The sequence below is a fragment of the Symphodus melops genome (assembly GCF_947650265.1).
Source record: "Symphodus melops genome assembly, chromosome: 1".
NCBI classification, from domain to species: Eukaryota; Metazoa; Chordata; class Actinopteri; order Labriformes; family Labridae; genus Symphodus; species Symphodus melops.
In genome coordinates, this window is record NC_136691.1 from 13553204 (window position 1) to 13572172 (window position 18969).

At 40.4% G+C, this 18969-nt stretch overlaps 3 protein-coding genes across 10 annotated transcripts in view; 2 read left to right on the plus strand and 1 right to left on the minus strand.

Moving 5' to 3' along the window:
* epb41l2 (erythrocyte membrane protein band 4.1 like 2) overlaps window positions 1–12601 on the plus strand; it is a 41430-nt gene extending 28829 nt beyond the window's left edge. For 2 of the 8 annotated variants that reach the window (XM_079367616.1, XM_079367619.1), the window contains 9 exons: window positions 149–208; window positions 2098–2265; window positions 4644–4712; window positions 5061–5669; window positions 6816–6944; window positions 7232–7330; window positions 7532–7612; window positions 8786–8900; window positions 9217–12601. In XM_079367616.1, coding sequence (XP_079223742.1) covers window positions 149–208; window positions 2098–2265; window positions 4644–4712; window positions 5061–5669; window positions 6816–6944; window positions 7232–7330; window positions 7532–7612; window positions 8786–8890 — 1320 coding nt within the window. In that variant the 3' untranslated portion in view covers window positions 8891–8900; window positions 9217–12601. The remainder of the gene's footprint in view (window positions 1–148; window positions 209–2097; window positions 2266–4643; window positions 4713–5060; window positions 5670–6815; window positions 6945–7231; window positions 7331–7531; window positions 7613–8785; window positions 8901–9216) is intronic. The other 6 variants (XM_079367617.1, XM_079367620.1, XM_079367621.1 and 3 more) reach the window with 4 other exon arrangements.
* Window positions 1–18969, minus strand: part of stx7l (syntaxin 7-like) — a 280516-nt gene that overhangs the window by 113845 nt on the left and 147702 nt on the right. The window lies entirely within an intron of this gene.
* Window positions 14389–18969, plus strand: part of tmem244 (transmembrane protein 244) — a 60721-nt gene continuing 56140 nt past the window's right edge. The window contains exon 1 of the mRNA XM_079367895.1: window positions 14389–14768. Within this exon, the coding sequence (XP_079224021.1) occupies window positions 14637–14768 (132 nt within the window). The 5' untranslated portion in view covers window positions 14389–14636. The remainder of the gene's footprint in view (window positions 14769–18969) is intronic.

Consider the following 18969-nt stretch of genomic DNA (forward strand, 5'->3'; position numbering starts at 1 on the left):
TTATGTTTTCATTTACTTGTGTTTTTTTAATTTAAGTTAGTTCATTTATTTATTTTCAGAGTTAAACCCAAGTAAATGTATTTGTTTTTTTTATTATTTTGAATTAATTTTCTCATTTTTTTTTTGCCCTTTCATGTCTGCCTTACAGAGTCCAATGAGAGTGCATGGGGAGAATATTTATGTGAGGCACAGTAATTTAATGTTGGAGGTTGGTACTGGCGTTCGCCTGATGGCTGAAACAAAAGAACTACATGTTTCTGTGTACTCTCACGCCATCAGAACTACAACTTCCTCTGAACTGTACAAGACTGCTGCCCTCTCGCACTCTCAGGCTCTGTTTGCATGCCCGCGTGTGTTTCTGTTTGGGGATGTTTCAAGTCGTCAGTCGTCGACTGAAAGATTTCATTTTCAAGTTTTCACTTTCCGCTGTCCGAACTCTCATGGCAGCCGTTTTGAACATTTGAGCTGGGAAACAAAATGAAGCCGTTCTATAAATGATGACAACACAGAACTAAAGTGACTGAAGTTGCACTGGTGGATTTGCTTTTTAAAAGAATAACGATGATAGATAGATAGATAGATAGATAGATAGATAGATAGATAGATAGATAGATAGATACTTTGTTCCCGACTGAAATTCAATGCTACGTGTATTAAACTTCCTTTAATGCATGTCTTTGACCCCCCCCCCCCAAAAAAAAACTAGAAAAACAAAACAAAAAACAAACATCAGCTCTTAAACAATCACCTTCAGCTAAATGTTTTTTGTTTTTTTTAAGGTTACTCATTTGGTGGAGTCTCACTGTTCTTATGAGCCTTATTTCATACATTGAACACAAACCGACCAGCAAAAGAAAGATGCGGTCGGACAAAAAATAACTGTGACTGTCTGCTCCGTTTGAAAATGTTTACATCAACAGTCATTGTATTTACAACGACTCAAGCAACTGCTTTAATTTATCCGATCAGGGATGCTAACCGAAGGTTTTGCATATAATCCCTATTCGGATTTGTTGTTTGAGCCGGTGCTCCACAGTGAAGCTAAGATTAGATCTCAGATCTTGCTCCGTAAGAGAGGATAAGAGACGCGCTCTTCTCATCACTTGCCATGCTGAGTGGTCACACTGGCTGCTTTGTGAGTCGGGTGGGTGTGTGAATGTGAGTTTGATGCATGTTCTGTGCATGCTGAATGCTGTTTTTGTCGACTTTGTTTATCGTGTTGTGTTCCGAATCCTTGATTGAACCAGAAGTCTGATTATTGTTGGCCGGTTGTCTCTAACCACACTAACCCCGCCTCCCCTAACCCACAAGAGACGCTCTCTTCCTGCCTCCTTGTGGTTGGCTGACAGCCTTGAGTGATGCGTGGTTTGATAACATTCTAAAACGGCGACTTCTTTTAATGCAGCGTGGGACTGATAGTGATGTATTTCTATTTTGGAGTTTGAGTGGAAGAAGACGGATGGAAGTGAAATAGAAAGATCACCACTATCAGCTCCATGTCGTGCGGTCTGCATTGCTGTTGCTGGCCCGAACGATCGATGATCGAAAACTCCTGAACAAGATGGAAAGGCCCTATTTCACTGCAGCCTGCTTATGAACACAGACAATCAACACACACACACACACACACACACATCCACAGATCAGACATTTAAGATTCAGGAGCTTTAAGTGAGGCTCGAGTGAGACATGGCGTCCATCTTGTCTTCTTCCTGATTGACAGACTAATGTTCCTGTGCCCTGTTGAACCAAATATTTCCCCCTCTCTCCCATCTCCTCTCCTCTCTCCCGTCTCCTCTCCTTCATTCCTTCTGCCTCCCTTCATTGCTCCCACATTTTTTCTTTCCTCATTCCTTTTTTTCTGCCTTCATCCCCAAATTTCAAAAAAAAATTTTTGACACAATTTCTTTTTCTTTCTTCTCGTTCACTCTCTCCTCTCACTGCCTACCCTTCCCACCACTCCCCCCTATCCTACCCCCCGTCCCTTCATATTGCTGCCTCCCATGACCCCTCATGTTATTCATACTCATCACATTTACTCTCCACCTTTACCTTGCCCCACCCCGTCTTCCCTCCCCCCCCCCCCCCCCCCCCCAGGACCATGATAAGACCCAAGACGAGGTCCTGAAACACCAAGCTAGCATTAGCCAGCTAAAACGCTCCTTTATGGAGGCGCCACCTCCCTCTCCTCCTCAGCCCAGCCAGTGGGAGAAACGTCTCACCTCCTCCCCCGCTACAACGATACGTATTCAACAGCAACAAGTGGTACGTCTTCATGGATGTTTCTGTAGCAGCCACATGAGAGAGAGAGAAAGCTTTGATTTCAGAGCCTTCTTGGTCCAAACATTGTTTGAGTGGAATGACCTGTTTGCAGATTGAACGCTTCAAAACTGTTTTCTCACAACTTTTGATGCCAATATACAACAATGTGGATCTCCATGTGTGCAGCTTATTTAAAAGTCAAAGTCCTCTCTGACTTTAAAGTGGGTGTCTGCTTTCTGTTTTGCGATGGTTGGGATTCCAAGACCTGCTGTTTGATTCTAACTCATCATTTGAAGGACAAAACAGGGTGTTTCATCTTTGCTTTTTTTCCATTTTCAGCTGGACTCACGTCACGTATTTTTTTGCAGATCGAGGGTTATTTAGTGACTGTCGTGCTTTTTGTTTTTTTTTGCTATTTTGCTGCGTTTTCTTTCTTCTTCTTTTTTTTGTAGAAGACTCTTTTTCTTTGCTGTAATGCTTCCATTTGTTTCTTTGCTTCTCTGCATTGTGTGTGTGTGTGTGTGTGTGTGTGTGTGTGTGTGTGTGTGTGTTGCCACAGAGCCTCGAAGAAGAGATAGCTTCTGCACTTTTCAGTAGACGCTCTGGCACCGGCCTTTGTTCAGAGGCTCTGTCTGCCTGCAGCATTCCTGAACTGACACTAGATGCTGTTATAACCACATTCTCATCTACTCCTACTGCTTCCACTGCCGTCTACACAACGTCTTCAAAGCACGGGCTCCTTATTCCCACCACTGCTTCTCTCTTTGGCTCTGAGGTGCTGCTGCCGAACATTAAGGAGTCGGTTTACTTTTTAAATTCAGCCCATACACTATTCCTGCAGTGATTGATGGGCTTACAGAATACTGGGGCACGTGTTGCTTCTGTTCAAAGTAAACTGACTTCCTTTTAATGTTTTAGACAAATCCATGTGCTTGTCAAACATATTCAAAATCTCCACCAAAGACATACAAGCTCTCCATAATGCCTGCTGTGGGTGCTCGATGAATAGTTAGTAGAAGATGAATAGTCCTTAATGTTGCCACAGGAACCATTCATCCTGAATGATGGGCGTGGTCAATCTAATCTAAAAAAAAAAAAAAGAACTAACAAATGTGAATGCTGTGAATGTTGTCATGTCATCTGTTGGTTTGTGATTTTTGTGGGTAAATTGAATGCAAATGAAAAAAAAAACAGCTCTTTTTGCTCTTTACAAAGTAACAAGTATTAGAGCAGCATTATTTAAAAACTTTTTGAGTTGAGCTTTCTCGTTCAGATTTTGGATCGTCATGGTTTCTGTGGTCATCGTCATCTCAAAGAAACAGCCTAAACACTCATCATTGATTAAATTGTTGTGGAGTGGTTCCTCTTTATACAGTATAATCATGAACAAAAAAAAACAAACAAAACTAGAACATGCATCTTTATTTCTAATGCCTCCTACAGACTGTGCCATTTTTTTTTCGCAATCTAAAACTTTTTATTGCGATGCACACATCTCAATGTCTTGGCTGTGACATGCATTTACACGGTGCGATGACGAGGTGTCTGCGATTCGTAGGCTGCGAGGCAAGTCACCACGCAGCTTCATTAGCGTCATCAGTGTGCGGCTAAGGTTGCCATGGCGGTCAGCAGGGGAGCAAGCTCCAGCCATAATGGAGCTCATAGAGAGAAAAAATAAATAAATAAATCGGTCGCGGAAAGGGAAAAGAGGCCAAATTGGGATTTCAGTGTTGCAAAGAAAGTTTTTGTTAGCGGATGCTTTTGACAGCCTCGGGCCACTGTGCGGTCGTTTCATGCTGGACTTGGTTGGAAGTTGGCGTGGATCGTAGATGCGTTCCCAAGACTGTGAAAACAATCGTCGTCGATCCTCTTCATCGCTCAGTGCGATGTCGGACTTTGGATTTGGAGTTAACATCCTTTGTCTTGGACAGCCCAAAATCGCACAGTCTGTACCTGGCGTAAGAGAAGAGCTGATTGTAACTTCATTGGCACATTTCAACGAAAGAAGGTTGAGAAGGTGATTTGAGTCTTTGAGTCTACTAAAGAGGAGGTGACTGGATTAAGAAAGATTTAGACATAATATATATAGATAGAGTGAACATGTTTCTGTTTCCACAGATGTATTCTGTGTAATCCATCTTCTATGGATGATTCTTTGTCTTCTACTCTTCTGTCAGCTCCTTCACCCTTTGACCTTGATGCTGTGTTAAAGACGAACATGACGTGCATGAAAAGAACGGTGAAGAATCTGAAAACAGAAAAGCAACGAGACAAACACCGACCACTTTCCCTGCTGTCGTTGATTAAGAACGTACTAACGATGATGATGTCACTGCTGCAGTGTGATTAATGGTTGTCATGGTAACCTCTTTGTCACACAGGTGACTGTGCCCCAAACGGAGGCAGCCCCTGCTGATAACAAGACCTCTGATACCAAAGAGCCTGCAAAGGTGGTCCTAACACCCTCCTATTAAAACAAACCAAAGCTTTTCATCCTTCATCTCCTTCATTCCTGCAGCTTGAAATGTTCTCCTCATACCACAATTTGTTGTTCTGCTCACTTTTTCATCTTTGTGTCCACAGTTCAACATCTTCATCTTCTTCTCATTCCTGATTTTTCTCCTCTGACATTTTATTTCGATTCAACACCTTTTTTTAAATTTTATGTTCAATGATCATGTTGTTTTGTTTTTTGTTTTTTTTTTGTCCCCCATGCGTTTGTTGTGTATGTGCGTGCACCTCATTGTGTGTCTGTGCACTCCGTGTACATGCGTGCGTGTGTCTGTGCGTGTATATAGACAACCGAAGTTGAAATCGAAGAAACTGTTGTCGTCCAAGAGGTTTCCAAAGCTCCTAAACCAGGACTTGTTACTGTAACGATCAGCTCTCCGGAAACGAACGAGAAGGAAGCAAAAGCCGGAGAGGAGGTGCTGGTGGCTGAGGGAGCGCACGCGGTGAAGCAGGAGAGCATTTCCTCCGAGAGCGAGAGCGAAGACGAAGCGGAGTACCATCCGAACGCGTCTGTATCCATCTCTCACACACAAATACCGGAGGAGAAGGAGGAGGAAGACCAGGGGGAGAAAGAGGAGGACACGTCGGCTCCCGACGCTCCTCCTCTGTCAGCTGAAGTCCTCGTACCCGAAGAAGCGATCAGTCGAGAGCTCGAGGACTCTGGGAAAGACGACGCAGAGGAGAAGAAGAGCGCAAAGGAGGAGAGGGAGACTGAGACGAGCACTGACGACCCGATGATGACACCCGAAGAAGCTCCCAACGGTGTCGCCCTGCACGAGGAGAGAGTTAGCGCGACGGTTGCGCCCGTGGCAGCAGAAGAAGAACATCCCAAAGTGAACGGAGAAGCCTCGCTGGTCGAAGCAGAAGTGCGACCGCAGGTTATTTGTTGCTCTGAGGTAAAGTCTACACTGGGCTGACGGCGGAGTCTCCCCCAGGCTTCGATTCCCTCCCACCGACTTGTAGACACCCACATTTTTCTTCCTTCCTGCTTACCACAGTGGCCGTTTTTCCTTCCTGTCGTGCTTGTGTGAATATTTAAGCCCCATATACATCCTCACACTTCAGACTGTCCAGTTAAAAAAAAAAAAATGTGTTAAAAGTAAAAGTAGATTTAAAAGTGTTTCTTGTTAAATAACCATCCCCAAGAGATTATTTTCAATTTTGACATCATATTGTCATCACGATCATACCCTTCATACCCTCAATCTGCCCCTCATAGTGTTTTGTGTTGCTCCACCTTCTCATTGTTTTAGTGTTGTGAGGTAGATGGGGCCTAATTGGGAAGTACACAATGCTTTTAGTTGTACATTTGCTTCATTCGCTCCGCATGTCGCATTTCACCCACGTTGTTTTTTTTTGTGTTTGTTTGTCCTCCACGTGTTTGGCACTGATGCTTCACTTTCTGTTAAATGTTGAATTGGCCCTTTACGGTCACCATAGAAACGGCATTGTGGAAATCATCATTGCCAATCACTTTGGAAGTGCCATCTGCTTATCTGAATGTCATCTTTGCATGCTGTTTACATATCCAGCGCTGTTTTGTTTGCCAGATATTTTGAGTGTTGCATGTTGTTAATGGGCCTCTTGTTTTTTTTTATGCATGTTTCGTGGGTGTCGTACTTTGAGTTGCATGTCGGCGCCAAAGATGCTCTTGTTGTTGTTGTCGCTGTCGTAGCCGTTGCTCGCGCATTGCTGGATTTACACGTTGGCACATTTCTGAGTGACACACACGACTTTGGAAGCTCTTCATTCTTTGCATGGATTTTGCTGCATTCACTCGCACATATGTTGTTTATACATCCACTGTGTGCTGAGCAAATTATTACTAAACCTTTTTAATTCGACACATAGATTGACTCTGCATGCATTCACATTTTGTCCTGAAAACAAAAAAAATAGTTTTTGTACATTGATTGACTTGAAGCAAATCTCCAAAGTTAGTTGTGTAGTTGAAAAAAAGAATTTGTTTTTACTAACTCTCCCAGTTTTAACATATTAACCCTTTCTCCTCCCCCCTCACTTCTCTCTCCTCCCCCTTCTAGCCGCCCGTGGTAAAGACAGAAATGGTGACTATATCAGACACGTTTGCAGCCCAGAAAACTGAGATAGCTACAAAAGAGGTGCCCATCGTACATACGGAAACCAAGACCATCACATACGAGGCCGCACAGGTGCACACTTTGGAAACAGGGTTTTTGTTTTTTTTTCATCTCACGTGTGAACCTCTCAATTTCATATTTGTGTGAAACATGTAGGCCTAATTATTACTTCAAGGCTCATTAATGGTAAAGTGTTGAATGAAAGTATCTTCTTTTCTAGTGCATGCTGCCATGGTTCATCACTTCTCCCTCCAGGGAATTCATGTTGTCTTGTCTTTTTTATATCATCAAAAATCCAACATGGATAATCTCCTGTAAACGCACAGCTAAGGATCTGTTTTTGTCCTCTCTGCACTCAGCTGGATGGTAATGGTGACGGCGAACCTGGAGTGTTGATGACTGCTCAGACAATCACCTCTGAATCTCTGTGTACAACTACAACCACACACATTACCAAGGTAACACACACACACACACACACACACACACACACACACACACACACACACAAAGTAATGAGCGTCTTGTGCATTACGATGGCAACAGTCTACTACCTGAAATCCTCACCCTGGTCTAATCATCAGTTATGTCTTTATTGGTTCATAATTAATCCACTATAAATTAACAATGCATTTTGATTTTGGTTCAATTTGTGGCAGACATTAAAGGGTGGCCTATCAGAGACCAGGATTGAGAAACGCATCGTCATTACTGGTGACTGTGACATCGACCACGACCAGGTCAGTCAAAGTGCTCTCACGCAGCTTGTTCCTCTCATCTGCTGTTTCACCAATCTGGAAAAGGATATCAGAGGAAGATTTTAAAGAAATCTAAAGTCCAAAACAACTAAAATAATTAGGGGAATGAAAAAACGTACTCTTATATATTCATCCCTAGAGTATTAGATTTCAGTCTAGTGTTGCTGAGATTTAAAGTTAAGAATGTCCGGTGACATGTCTACCATGTTGCTCACAGTCTGTACGCACACCTCGCCCCACTTTCCGATCCTTGCATCCAGGAAATTATGTCAAAGCCTTTTTGTTTGCCACGCTGTGTGTCTGATTTTTTTTGCTCGTCTTGGTTGGTTCAATATTTGTTTCTTTGACTTTGTCTTGTTGTTAACAAACATTTTGCATCAAAAACAAATTAAGGCTTTCAGTTTTGATTTAAGAACCTCCTGATGAGACGGTCTGTTAAGTTCCCTCCTCAGGGATTATCCTGAATTTGGGAGAGTAGCTCTAAAATGGGATACTATTGCTATGCCCTACTGTTCAACTGTCCAACATTGATGCAAACTCTCAAAATAATCTAAAGTATCTTATCGGTCCGTTTTTAAGTTTCTTGAGGGACCTGATTGAATAGAGGATATAATTCATTATTTAAAAGTAATTGCTGATTCATAATGATTTTTGCTCATACTTTGTGAAAGATGGCTTAGATTGATGCCAACTCTACAAAAAGTTAAAGTAGAGGATTCCTTTTCAGATTCATGACACGTTGAAGAAATCTCGAATATGTGACAGAAAATAATCTCATCATAATCTTGATCAGGTCCGGACTTTTATGCACGATGCCTCATCCACCGATTTCTTTTAAGTTGCTTGTTTGCGTTGATCTGCTGGATTTACATTTTTCTCCACATTCAGTTGGTAAAGAGATTTCTTTTAAAGACATCTCTTTCTTCTTGATGTGTCCATCTGTACTGATTTGACTTCACCTTGTTTCCTGTTTCACATCCAGTTGACCCTAAGAAGTGCATATTCACTGTAAATCCAGCATACTTGTTTTTCTTTTTGCTTCTTATTTAATTTTTATCATTTAACTCCCTCCTCCTCCTCCTCCCTCCATTTCCCCCTCCCCACTGCCTGCCGTGCTCGGTGCTGCCACTGTGTGGTCGCCCCTCTGTACTGTAGGCACTGGCCCAGGCCATTAAGGAGGCCAAAGAGCAACATCCTGACATGTCTGTCACCAGAGTGGTGGTTCATAAAGAAACTGAACTGGCTGAGGAAGAGGATTGACAGAACGCAGGTAATAATAATAATAGTAACTCATTATTATTATTATTATTCATATGGAAAGTTATGTTGCAGGTATTGGATAACCATAAGGGGGCATATAGTGGTTTAATTACTGATGGTAAAATCATGAGATGAAACTCCTGCTGCTGCTAAACAAACGCCACACGTGACAAAAAATAACATCACATTTAGGAAGGAAGGCGGAGACTGTTTGAAGAGTGTGTGCGTGCATCGCAAAAAGAAGTTACTTTCTGTTGAGTGCAAATCACCATCATCACACCTCCCCAGCTGATTCTTCCCCCCCCCCGGTCTGTATTTTTTTCCAGAGCTGAAGGGCCCATCGTGACTGTTTTCTCTGTTGATGTCAAACGACCTCCATCACACTATGACGACCAATGTTGACCGACCGAAGAGAAGAAGAAACACAAGCAAAGCTGACAAATGGGGAGTTGTAAACAAACGGAGGGAAGTTGCCAACTGCCCAGTCGCTCCTTCTTACACGTCTTTGGTACATCTAAAACCCCTCTCACTCCAAAAACCAAGAAAAAAGAAAAATAATACCTTCAGTCTTTCTGAGGGAATCAAGATAGAACCACTTTGTTAGTTTAACATTGGTAGTGTGTTTTTATTTTTTATTTTTTTTTAAAGTGTTTTTTGTTTTCTTTTTGTCCTTTTAACGGTTTTATTTTACAAAATGAGCGACGATAGAGTCAGTCATAAAATGCAAGAATTATAAGCTGTAGGGATGCACTGGTAACCAATCCTGATGTGATACACAGCTAATTGTTAATAATTTGTCACCATTACAGAGGTGTTCACACCAGTACCAGTGACTTTTTAGTAGCAAACTGAAAAATGCTTTAAAAAGTGTCAAAGTTGTATACTTGGAGTCTGTTCAATCAGTGAAGAAGGGGATATTGGTGCATTCCTGAAAACAAATATTTCATTAATTTACAGCTCTGTCTTCATTACATTATTGTGCAAATGAAAAGTTTTATAAAATAACTGTTATTTCATTATTAATAGTGACTGACTAGCTTAGTTAATATGTCACATTCACAGGCAACCATTTATTACCCTTACATTTGACTGCCCAAGAATTCAGAACACGGGGAGCTGTAACTTCAAATATCACAGGTATATAAAAAGAACAACCAATCAAGTCAATGATTTTTAAAAATTATTTTATTTTATTTTTTGGTGCAAGTCTAGTTTTTATTCATCGACATTCCTCGTGTGTTAACTAGCCACTTAGTGAGTTCATGTTCAGTTCAAAACACGTTTTACTCAACCATATGAAAAAAAGACATTTCAGCGTTTTTACAGTGGGTGGGAATTAAAGGATTTTTATTTGGGTTGGCGGGGGTGACTTAAATTAAGCTTGAGAAGCCAAATGATGCAGCTAAGATTTTTTTTCTATTTGATAGGTTTGACTGTGTTTTAATAGGCATGAATCTGAACTGAAGATGAACTGACTTAAAGCTGGTGTATACGACTTTCTGTTAAGTGCAAATGAAGGTTTTTAGATGGGAGCAGTTATGCAGCTTTTTTTTTTACTAGCGAAATGCTCTCTCTGGGCCCGCCCACTGTACCACATTAACCATTCCCATCAGGCCACAGAGGAGCAAGGGAGCAGACTTTTAGTTTGGGGATGAGGACCAGTAAACTGAAGCTTAATTTGGGAGATAGAGGTGGCGTTGTGCAGTAAAAAAAAAACCTTCCAAACTGGGAGTGAAAGAAGACATTTGTATGATGATGCATGTTCCACTCATGTTACTTTGCATCCTGCAGTGAGTAAATAAAGCAGTTTATAATATACTAAGGATGGTGCTTAATCAATAATCTGAATTTCAAATCAGAACGAGTTTTGCATGTGAAGCAAGCACAGGTACCAAAATAGGGGCAAATTGAAACCAGTTGTGTCCCAGTTTAGATTTAAATAACTCTGCATAAGAGCCTGTTTGTCATCTTAGTTCAGCACATAGTTTCACTCTCAGCTTCATCTTTTCATACATGATCAGAATATACCTATAAAACCTGATAGAAATAAAATGACATTGAATTTAGCACATGTTCACATTTCTCTCTTGCAGGAGTATCTGGAGTGAGACTAGATAGAAGGCTACTGTGATGATTGCTTTGAGAGTGTGTAGTAACTGGCTGTGCTGTAACTGTTTCATCACAACCAAATATTCCCAAGCATTAATGGGATTTCCTGTCTACTATTTCAGATTGACAGTCAGTTGTATATCACATATAAACCACACAAAACACACACACACACACACACACTGTGGTGTTCAGTACACTACGAACACACATGGAAACAGTTACAGCAGAACTGTAAAATGCAGCATCAAAGGGAAATGTAACCGAGGGTTTGAAGTGCTCTTGAGACCCCTAAATGGATTCTTTTCATGTTTTATTCATTTTCTGTCTCTTCACTTAAATGTGCAGCAGAACATTTCCACCAAATGCAGCTGTGTTAGTTTTGGTGCCACTAAATAGGTGATAAGAAGGTGCTTGGCCTAAAGCACTGAGTTGACACAAAACAAAAAATGATGAATAACATTTAAATGATTGTAAGTAAGGAAGTGCCCCAGATTAGCATAAAGACATTTCAACATACCTGCCTAGATTTGTCTGATCCACCAGTCTAACCTGACGTGTTGGAATTTTGATTTGGAGTCAATCAAATAATTCCTTTTTTTCTTTTAACAATGAAACGATGGAGTGGTAATGACGATCTTGGCTTTTATTGTGAAACACTGGTATGACCTCTACTATGCAGTCAAATGACATTCCAGTTTATGGCAGGCTTTAATCTCTGACCCTCTTGCAAAGAAATAAAGCAGCAGAAAAAAACAAAACATTTAAGACTCTTTAGGCAGCTTTGGAAGCTTTTGCTCCTCTACGAATAAAATCTGTAGCTATGTTTGTAGATGTAATGCATCATTTTGTCTTTTTTTTCTGTGAAGCTGGTCTAGTTGTTGACAAATGGGATTTGTTGTGCGCTCTCTCTTGGATATGTTTTAATATTGTCACCGTGGTTTAGACAGGAACAGCACTACAGCATCATTTCCACAAGTGATTCCTTTTTTTTTTCTTTTTTTTTTACTTTGGCCTTCTTTCAGGGGCCTGGACTCTGTTTTCACTCACCACAGGAGCTTTGAGACAGCAGGTCGAGGTTTTCCTAAATGCTGACTGAAAAAATAATCTCAGAAAAAATTGTTTCACAATCAGTGATTTTTATTAAAATACAAAAAACACACACAGTTTGAAAGTTGAAAATGTCCTCATGGAGGGAAATGTCACAGAAAAAGCAACATTATACTGCCATCATAGTATTAATTTATTGGTACAATAACATTCTGTATGTGATGCTAATGATGCTTTAAAAGGCAAACAATGATTGGACTACATTTTCACACTTATATACAGTATCTCAGGCTTTGTTATACAGTTCAGTCACATGAAAAAGAGAAAGGTCAGTTAATACCAGCACAATTTTCTATTTTAGCTACTCAAAACTTTGTAAAGAAAGACATTTTGGAAAACCACCCAGAGCTGCCTCATGGTTTCACTCTTAGTCAATCAATGATCACTGTAGGCTTTTTCTATCTAGCAGCTTGTTTGTCTTGTGTCTCCCCACACGCAGCCACTCCCCTCCTGTGTAACACTGTTTAAATAAAGGATTGTTATACTCTGAAACCTGTTGATATTGTCTTCATACATCGTTTTATTTATCAACACACTGTACAGTGCATAAAACTAGAAGGGGCACAGTATATACATATAATTATTACATGTTGGTACAGTGAATTAAATTGTGTATAATTGTCTGATAACTTTGTTTTTCGTTTAATACAGTAAGCTAGAACTAAATGCATATATACTCTACAAGATGCCTTTAACTTCAATACTACCATATTTAAATAAGTCCACATCACCTGTTACGGTGTCATTCTTTATAGGCTGTATTAGCCTTCATCTTGTTAAGGCACTTTTATTGTGTCAGAGAGATCAATTCATTCATCCTGTGGGTTCTGTTAGCTGAGTGACTGCTATCCGACACTCCTCCTCCGCAGGTGTGCACTTCTGTGATGACGCCTGTAGATGGCGCTTCTGTCTTGCGGTAACTCCGAAAGATCAGCCTCAACTGTGCATGAAAGACACAATATTTACCAGTAGTTGGGATAAAAAATCCATACATACCAATGTTGTCCGTCCCCCCCTTTTTTTGTCTCATCAGCTACTATAGATTGGATAGGCGACACATGCAGCATGTAAATCATGCCAGCTTAGGTGAACATTTCTTTATAAACAGTTTTAAGGGACTCAATTAGCAGCGAAAAGTCCGAGCTTAAACTTTTAGGTTGTTAAACACTGAGGGAAAATAAAGCCAAGATCTAACGCATGCGCAGTCACACCCCGTAGCTCGACCAGGTAACAGGAATGTCATTAGGTAGATGATATCAGGAGTTTACCGCTTGTAAAGAAAATGTAATGAAGGTAAAGAAGTCCAAATATTATTGGTGCACTGCACACACAGGCACGAGGAAGTGAACTAACAGTTTAAATAAATATACTGCATTGTTTACTTCGGTAACACTTTTAAAAACATTCTAAAAACTAAAGAAGCTGCTGTAATGTTTTGCTGGCTGTGGATTTGGTGCTGAGTGGTGACAGCTTGGTATCTCTTCACAAAATCAACAAAGAAAGACTGCAATGAGGACCACCACAGGACTGAGTGAGCTTACCTTCAAAGTGCTGCCTTGTGGTCCCAGACCTTTTAATTACCAAACAACAATACATATTGAACTGCTGTCTTTTAAGGACTAAATCACAGATGTGGAGAGAAGTACTTTTCACCTTGGTGCTAAAACACATAACTCTAAACAGGGTTTTGTATAGGTTATTTTGCAGCCATTTGAGTAGCAGTGACAAACTGTAAAGTCCAAGATGAAGACTTATTGATCCAAAGAGTCCTCAAAACAGACATCAGATGATGCTACGACAAAAACACTGACACTTTCACAATCGCTGTCCTGCAGTATCAAGTCCTTTGATTTGAGCCTGTTATTTATAGAAGAGGAAACATTTTAAAAAAACCTGTTTCGTTGATAATTAAGAAACATGATAGTGTGCTTCAATGGTGGGTTTAAATAGTTTGTAGACAATGAATCAGGCCTTTGTTTAACAGCCAGTAACTTTGTTATTGTTTTGTATTTTCGTATCATTTAACATCATTTAGTCTGTCTTGTTTTTGTTTGGATTTAACCTGCCAGCTTGTGCTTTTGTTGACCTCGTCCCAAAATCAACATCTTTAGTCACCTTGAACACATCTTTTATTTCTCCCATAAGAGACATCAGAGCAAATTGTGGATTGACTTCATTCTTCCATCACAAATTTAAGCCAATCTAAGGAGAGTCGAACCAATCCTGCTTTGTAATGAATCCAGTGGACGCAGATGCTGAACGTGATCTCTTGATCTGTGCTGGATGTGCGTACATGTCTGAGTTTGCGTGTCTGTAGTTTATGTCACAGCTGAGCTCAAAGAGGTCGGGGTAACCTCCCAGAACGACACTCGTTATCCAAGCACAAACAACGGAGGAAGGAAAAGCCATGTTTTCAAGTTTTTCATCACAAATATACAATTAAATTCAATTTAAGGCTAAATAATCCGACTGATAATTATCTTCACAGATCTTAACAGTTTAGTTTTAGTTTGGTTTCATTTTGAAAATGTCACTTTGTCAAATCTTCAGTTGTTTTTTTTCTCGTAGTTTATTCTGGATGTCTTCCATTATTCAGTATACAGTGACGATTCAGGGGCTGAGGATGTGTTTTTTACCAGGTTGCCATTTGAGCTGTCAGGTAAGACCATGCGAAAATAAGACTTCTGCAAACAAGTGTTGGTTGAATGTGTTTCTGTAGACACACTAGTGCTGTGGAGGTTTTTATGAATAATAATAGTCCCTCTATATAACATAAATATAGTGGGAAGTGACAGGCAGTGCACCTTCTACAGTACGCTTTTACAATGCTGCTGGGAGTGTATGCATTTATAGCATCTCTATAGAGTATCCTTTTAGCTACACATCAGCTCAGTAAATGTAACGTAGGAAGAGGTCTGAACAGGACTACACATGAAAAGTTTATGACTTGCATACCCTGTCTGAGTTTCCAGCTGAGATAGACGATCAGCTGCAGCAGCAGGAGACAGACGGACAGGAACAGCAGCAGGCCAATCAGCCAGAGAGGCAGAAAACTGTCCGTCTCGTTGTCTGTCTGTGCGACGGTCTGTCGAAGGAGCAGAGCCAGATCGGCCCAGAGTCCACTCAGGACCTCCATGTTGCTCCTGCATGAGAGGAAGCAAACAGAGAAGGGAAGAGGCTTTCTTTTTTTGACGTTATTGAAGTGATTACCAACTATTCAGAGGCACCCAGATCTAAAGATCTATTTAATGTTACATAATACAAGTTGTTTTAATAGCTCACAAATGATAACATTTCAAAGTAAAGCTAAAGAAAAGGCCAGTAGAGAGTACTGTAAGTAAATCCTTTAAAGTAACGTCTGTACCGTCCATCAGAGTTAGCTGTCTTGGTTTGGTTTGTGCACACAAATATGCGTTTATTTCCCTTAATGTCTGAATGGCTGCAGGCTGTGCTGTTCATGCACATGTCTTCATGTGAAATGTCTCGGATTGTATTTCACAAGCTACTTACAGATGGCTTGTTCAAAAAAAGAGAAAACGTTAGATTTTAAAGTTTGCAGGTGGAAATGACTTACAGAGTGCTGCTGAATATGCCAGCTAATCCATCCAGACTCGCTGCTTATGTGATGTTAAGTTTTAGCAATGTGACAAAAGTTTGCAAAAGTTGTGTCACATCTGACCCGATTGAAATAATCCAGACAAAACTTCTGCGTAGAGAGAAAAAGAGGTGATGTATTCAGTCCACGAGTGAACTCTGTCTCGTCTGTAGTGACTCTCTTCCTGTCCTGTCTTTTCTGTCTTTGTGTTTGATCTGTTGTTTTCATTTACCTCCCCGTCTCTCTCTCTCTCATTGGTAGAAACCACCTCCGTTTTTGTTGACCATGTGAACTTTGTTCGGCTCCAACAGTTGAACCTTGTGATTGCTAAGAAGATTAGAAATTCTCAGCCAGCCGGTGTGTATTTAGCTGTGTTTGTGAGTAGAATATATTGCAGTGACGTTTTGTTCCTACAGATTTTAGGGTCCTCAAAACATAACATGGAAGATCTGACACTCTTCACCTCTCTGCATGTATGTGAACACTGAGTTATGGTTTGATCAGTGACCCTTAGACCGTTGTGCTCACTGGGTCATAAAACACGCGCGCACACGCACACACCTTTTTTCAGCTGCTTCCTCACTGATTGGATTGGAAACTGGGTTTGTCTTTGGTCTTTTCTACCTCCCCCTTCTGTCTGTTCTCTGTCAGTCGTTAGATTATCTTTATCAACAGACTTTGATTAATGGATGTATTGATTACTAAAAAACAAAGCGAACTGATGTCATCAAACTTCATGAAGCTGACACAGTCAGGATTAAAGGCCAAATGCACACTTACTTTAACATACTCTGCTGAAAAAACAGGCTGGTGTCCGTTTTTCTGTAAAAACAAAAACTAAAAAATATATGCACTTTTGAGGCTGCTCTTAATGTTACACATCACTCCATATTTAAGCCGTAACCTCCCTTTGTTTGACAGTAGGTTGCTACCAATCTGTTTACGCTGAAATTGCAAAAGTGTTTGCAAAAGCTAAAAGTTACTTAATTTCTACAGAAACGGCGGGTTCATGTTTTAGTCACTCTGGCAGAGTTGTTTGATTACAATTGGACGGTTTGATGTGTTGACTGACGTGAGGAGGTCCACTGTGGTACTTTTATAACAACCAAGGTGACTCCCACTGATGTTTTCAATATTTGAACTTTGGATTTAAAAAGCTGAACGATAGTTTGAGATACTGCTCCATCGATTGAGAAAGCGTTGGGAAATAATTAGTCTATGCAAAACTTTTAAAACCCATGATGTTGGTTCCAGCTAACGACTGTAGCCCGGCACCTACAATTAGTTTTGCTGCTCTGATTGGTTGTAATGTCCGGCCGATTTCTTCACAACTCTTTTAAGAAAAATAAAAGAAACATTTGCATTTGAATTGGTCTGAATAAACAAGGCTGTGTTTTTTAACAAACATTAACTTCTTCTTTTGATCACCGTACTGTGAAGCTCAACACTCCAGGATCAGATGTTTCCACCTGCGGTTTCTTTCGACCACATATTAAGAAGCTAACAAGCTGATATTAAATCAAAAGCAGGTTGTGTTTGCTCTGCAGTCCTTAGAAGAGTGTTGTTTTATGCTTGCAGGAGGCATGCCTTTACTCTTACTCCAGAAACAGACACCGCAGGAAAGCGTCTGCGCTTTCTCTGCCCTCGCTGTAGTTCGACTCCCTCTCCCTCAGATCTCTTCATCAGCACTCTTGACATTTGCAGACTCATTTGAACGCACCAGTACTCCTCCCCCCATGGGATTAGAATTAAGCTTTAGGTGATAAAAACACAGGCAGAATTTGGCTCCTTCTGGTGAGAAGCGATGGCTAATTGAGCTCTGCTGTCATCGACATCAATCCAATTGATTGGCTTTGTTGTTTCTCTGATTGATCAGGAGATAACAGGGTTATTTTTGGAGAAGTGAATGCGTGTTTTTCTCTCTTTTTTTGCCTGAGTTCTTGTTTTCTGATTGAATTGGTCACTGTGGAGCTATTTCTGGAGGTTTTGCACATTATTCTGTCAATATAGACGTTTTCTTTTCTTTTTTCCTGTTTTGAGTTCAAAGAAACAATTAGCTGGGGATTACTCCTGGTTTTTTGTGTGTTTGCTGTCTGCTTTCTTATTGATCAATTTGTGGAGCCTTGTGAGAAAATCGGAGGCGTTCCTTTCGGTTACAAAATGGCATTTTAGATTAATCAATAGTGCATGAAGTAAGAGAAAGAAGAAGAAAAAACACAAAGGGTTAAAACAGTGCCTCTGTGTTCATTATTTATTATACATGTCTGATGATAAAGCATTAAAGTGGCTCGTGTGGGAGGAGGAAGCGAAACACTAACTTAAAATCTCCTACAAAATCCTCCTCTGAGCAGCCAAAAATCAGGCTAAATGTTTCCTCCAGATCTGATTAGCTTATACTCCCCCGACACCTGGGAGGAATTTTTATAATTTCTCCCTTGTCCTCGAACAACAAAAATAAGTAAAAAGGGATTTTTTTCTGACCTCCTGGATTTCTATGATGCTAACAAGCCCTTCAGTCAGTTTTCTTTCTTTCCCATTATCTCTCATAATCTCATATGCATCATCTGTTTCTGCCAAACCCCTCTGAGTTCTTGGATATGATTTCATATGAGAATGCGCACAAATCACTCAACTGGACCAAGTCTGATTTTCTGTTTACTGCCTAACTTTTGCTGAACAGAAAGACTCAACAGATTTCTCAGCTTTGTGTTCAAGAAAGACCTGGATACTTTTAGATACTGATGGAGAGTTTTGTTGGGTTGAGTCAGAGCTTGACTTTAGTTGCAATATCCACACTTTGGATCTGTTCTTACATTTCTATCCCATAATACTGTATTGTAAGTCTCATGTATTTTTTTTTTTTTTTACAGAATCAGACAAAAAAAATCTCCTCTTCACTCTGTCTGCTGGTCTGTTTGAGAGGCACCATCCCCCTTGATAACTCTGTGTGTGTGTGTGTGTGTGTGTGTGTGTGTGTGCGCGCATGTGTGTGTCGTCTGATGTGTGGGTGGTTGGTTCTCTGTGTGTGTCTTCAGTTCTTTGGGAAATGGATCCTGTGTCATCGATTGTATAGTGAGATGAAAAGATGCTGGCAGGAAACAGAATTGTAAACTACCATTACTTAACAAGCTGAGAGAAACTCCTTTTGATTATATTCTGGATATAGATTGCTACTAATACATTTGGCATATGATTGGATAATATACAAATCTGTGTGTTTGAAACATTGATTGTTACTGAAATATAGCATCCACATTTCAGATGA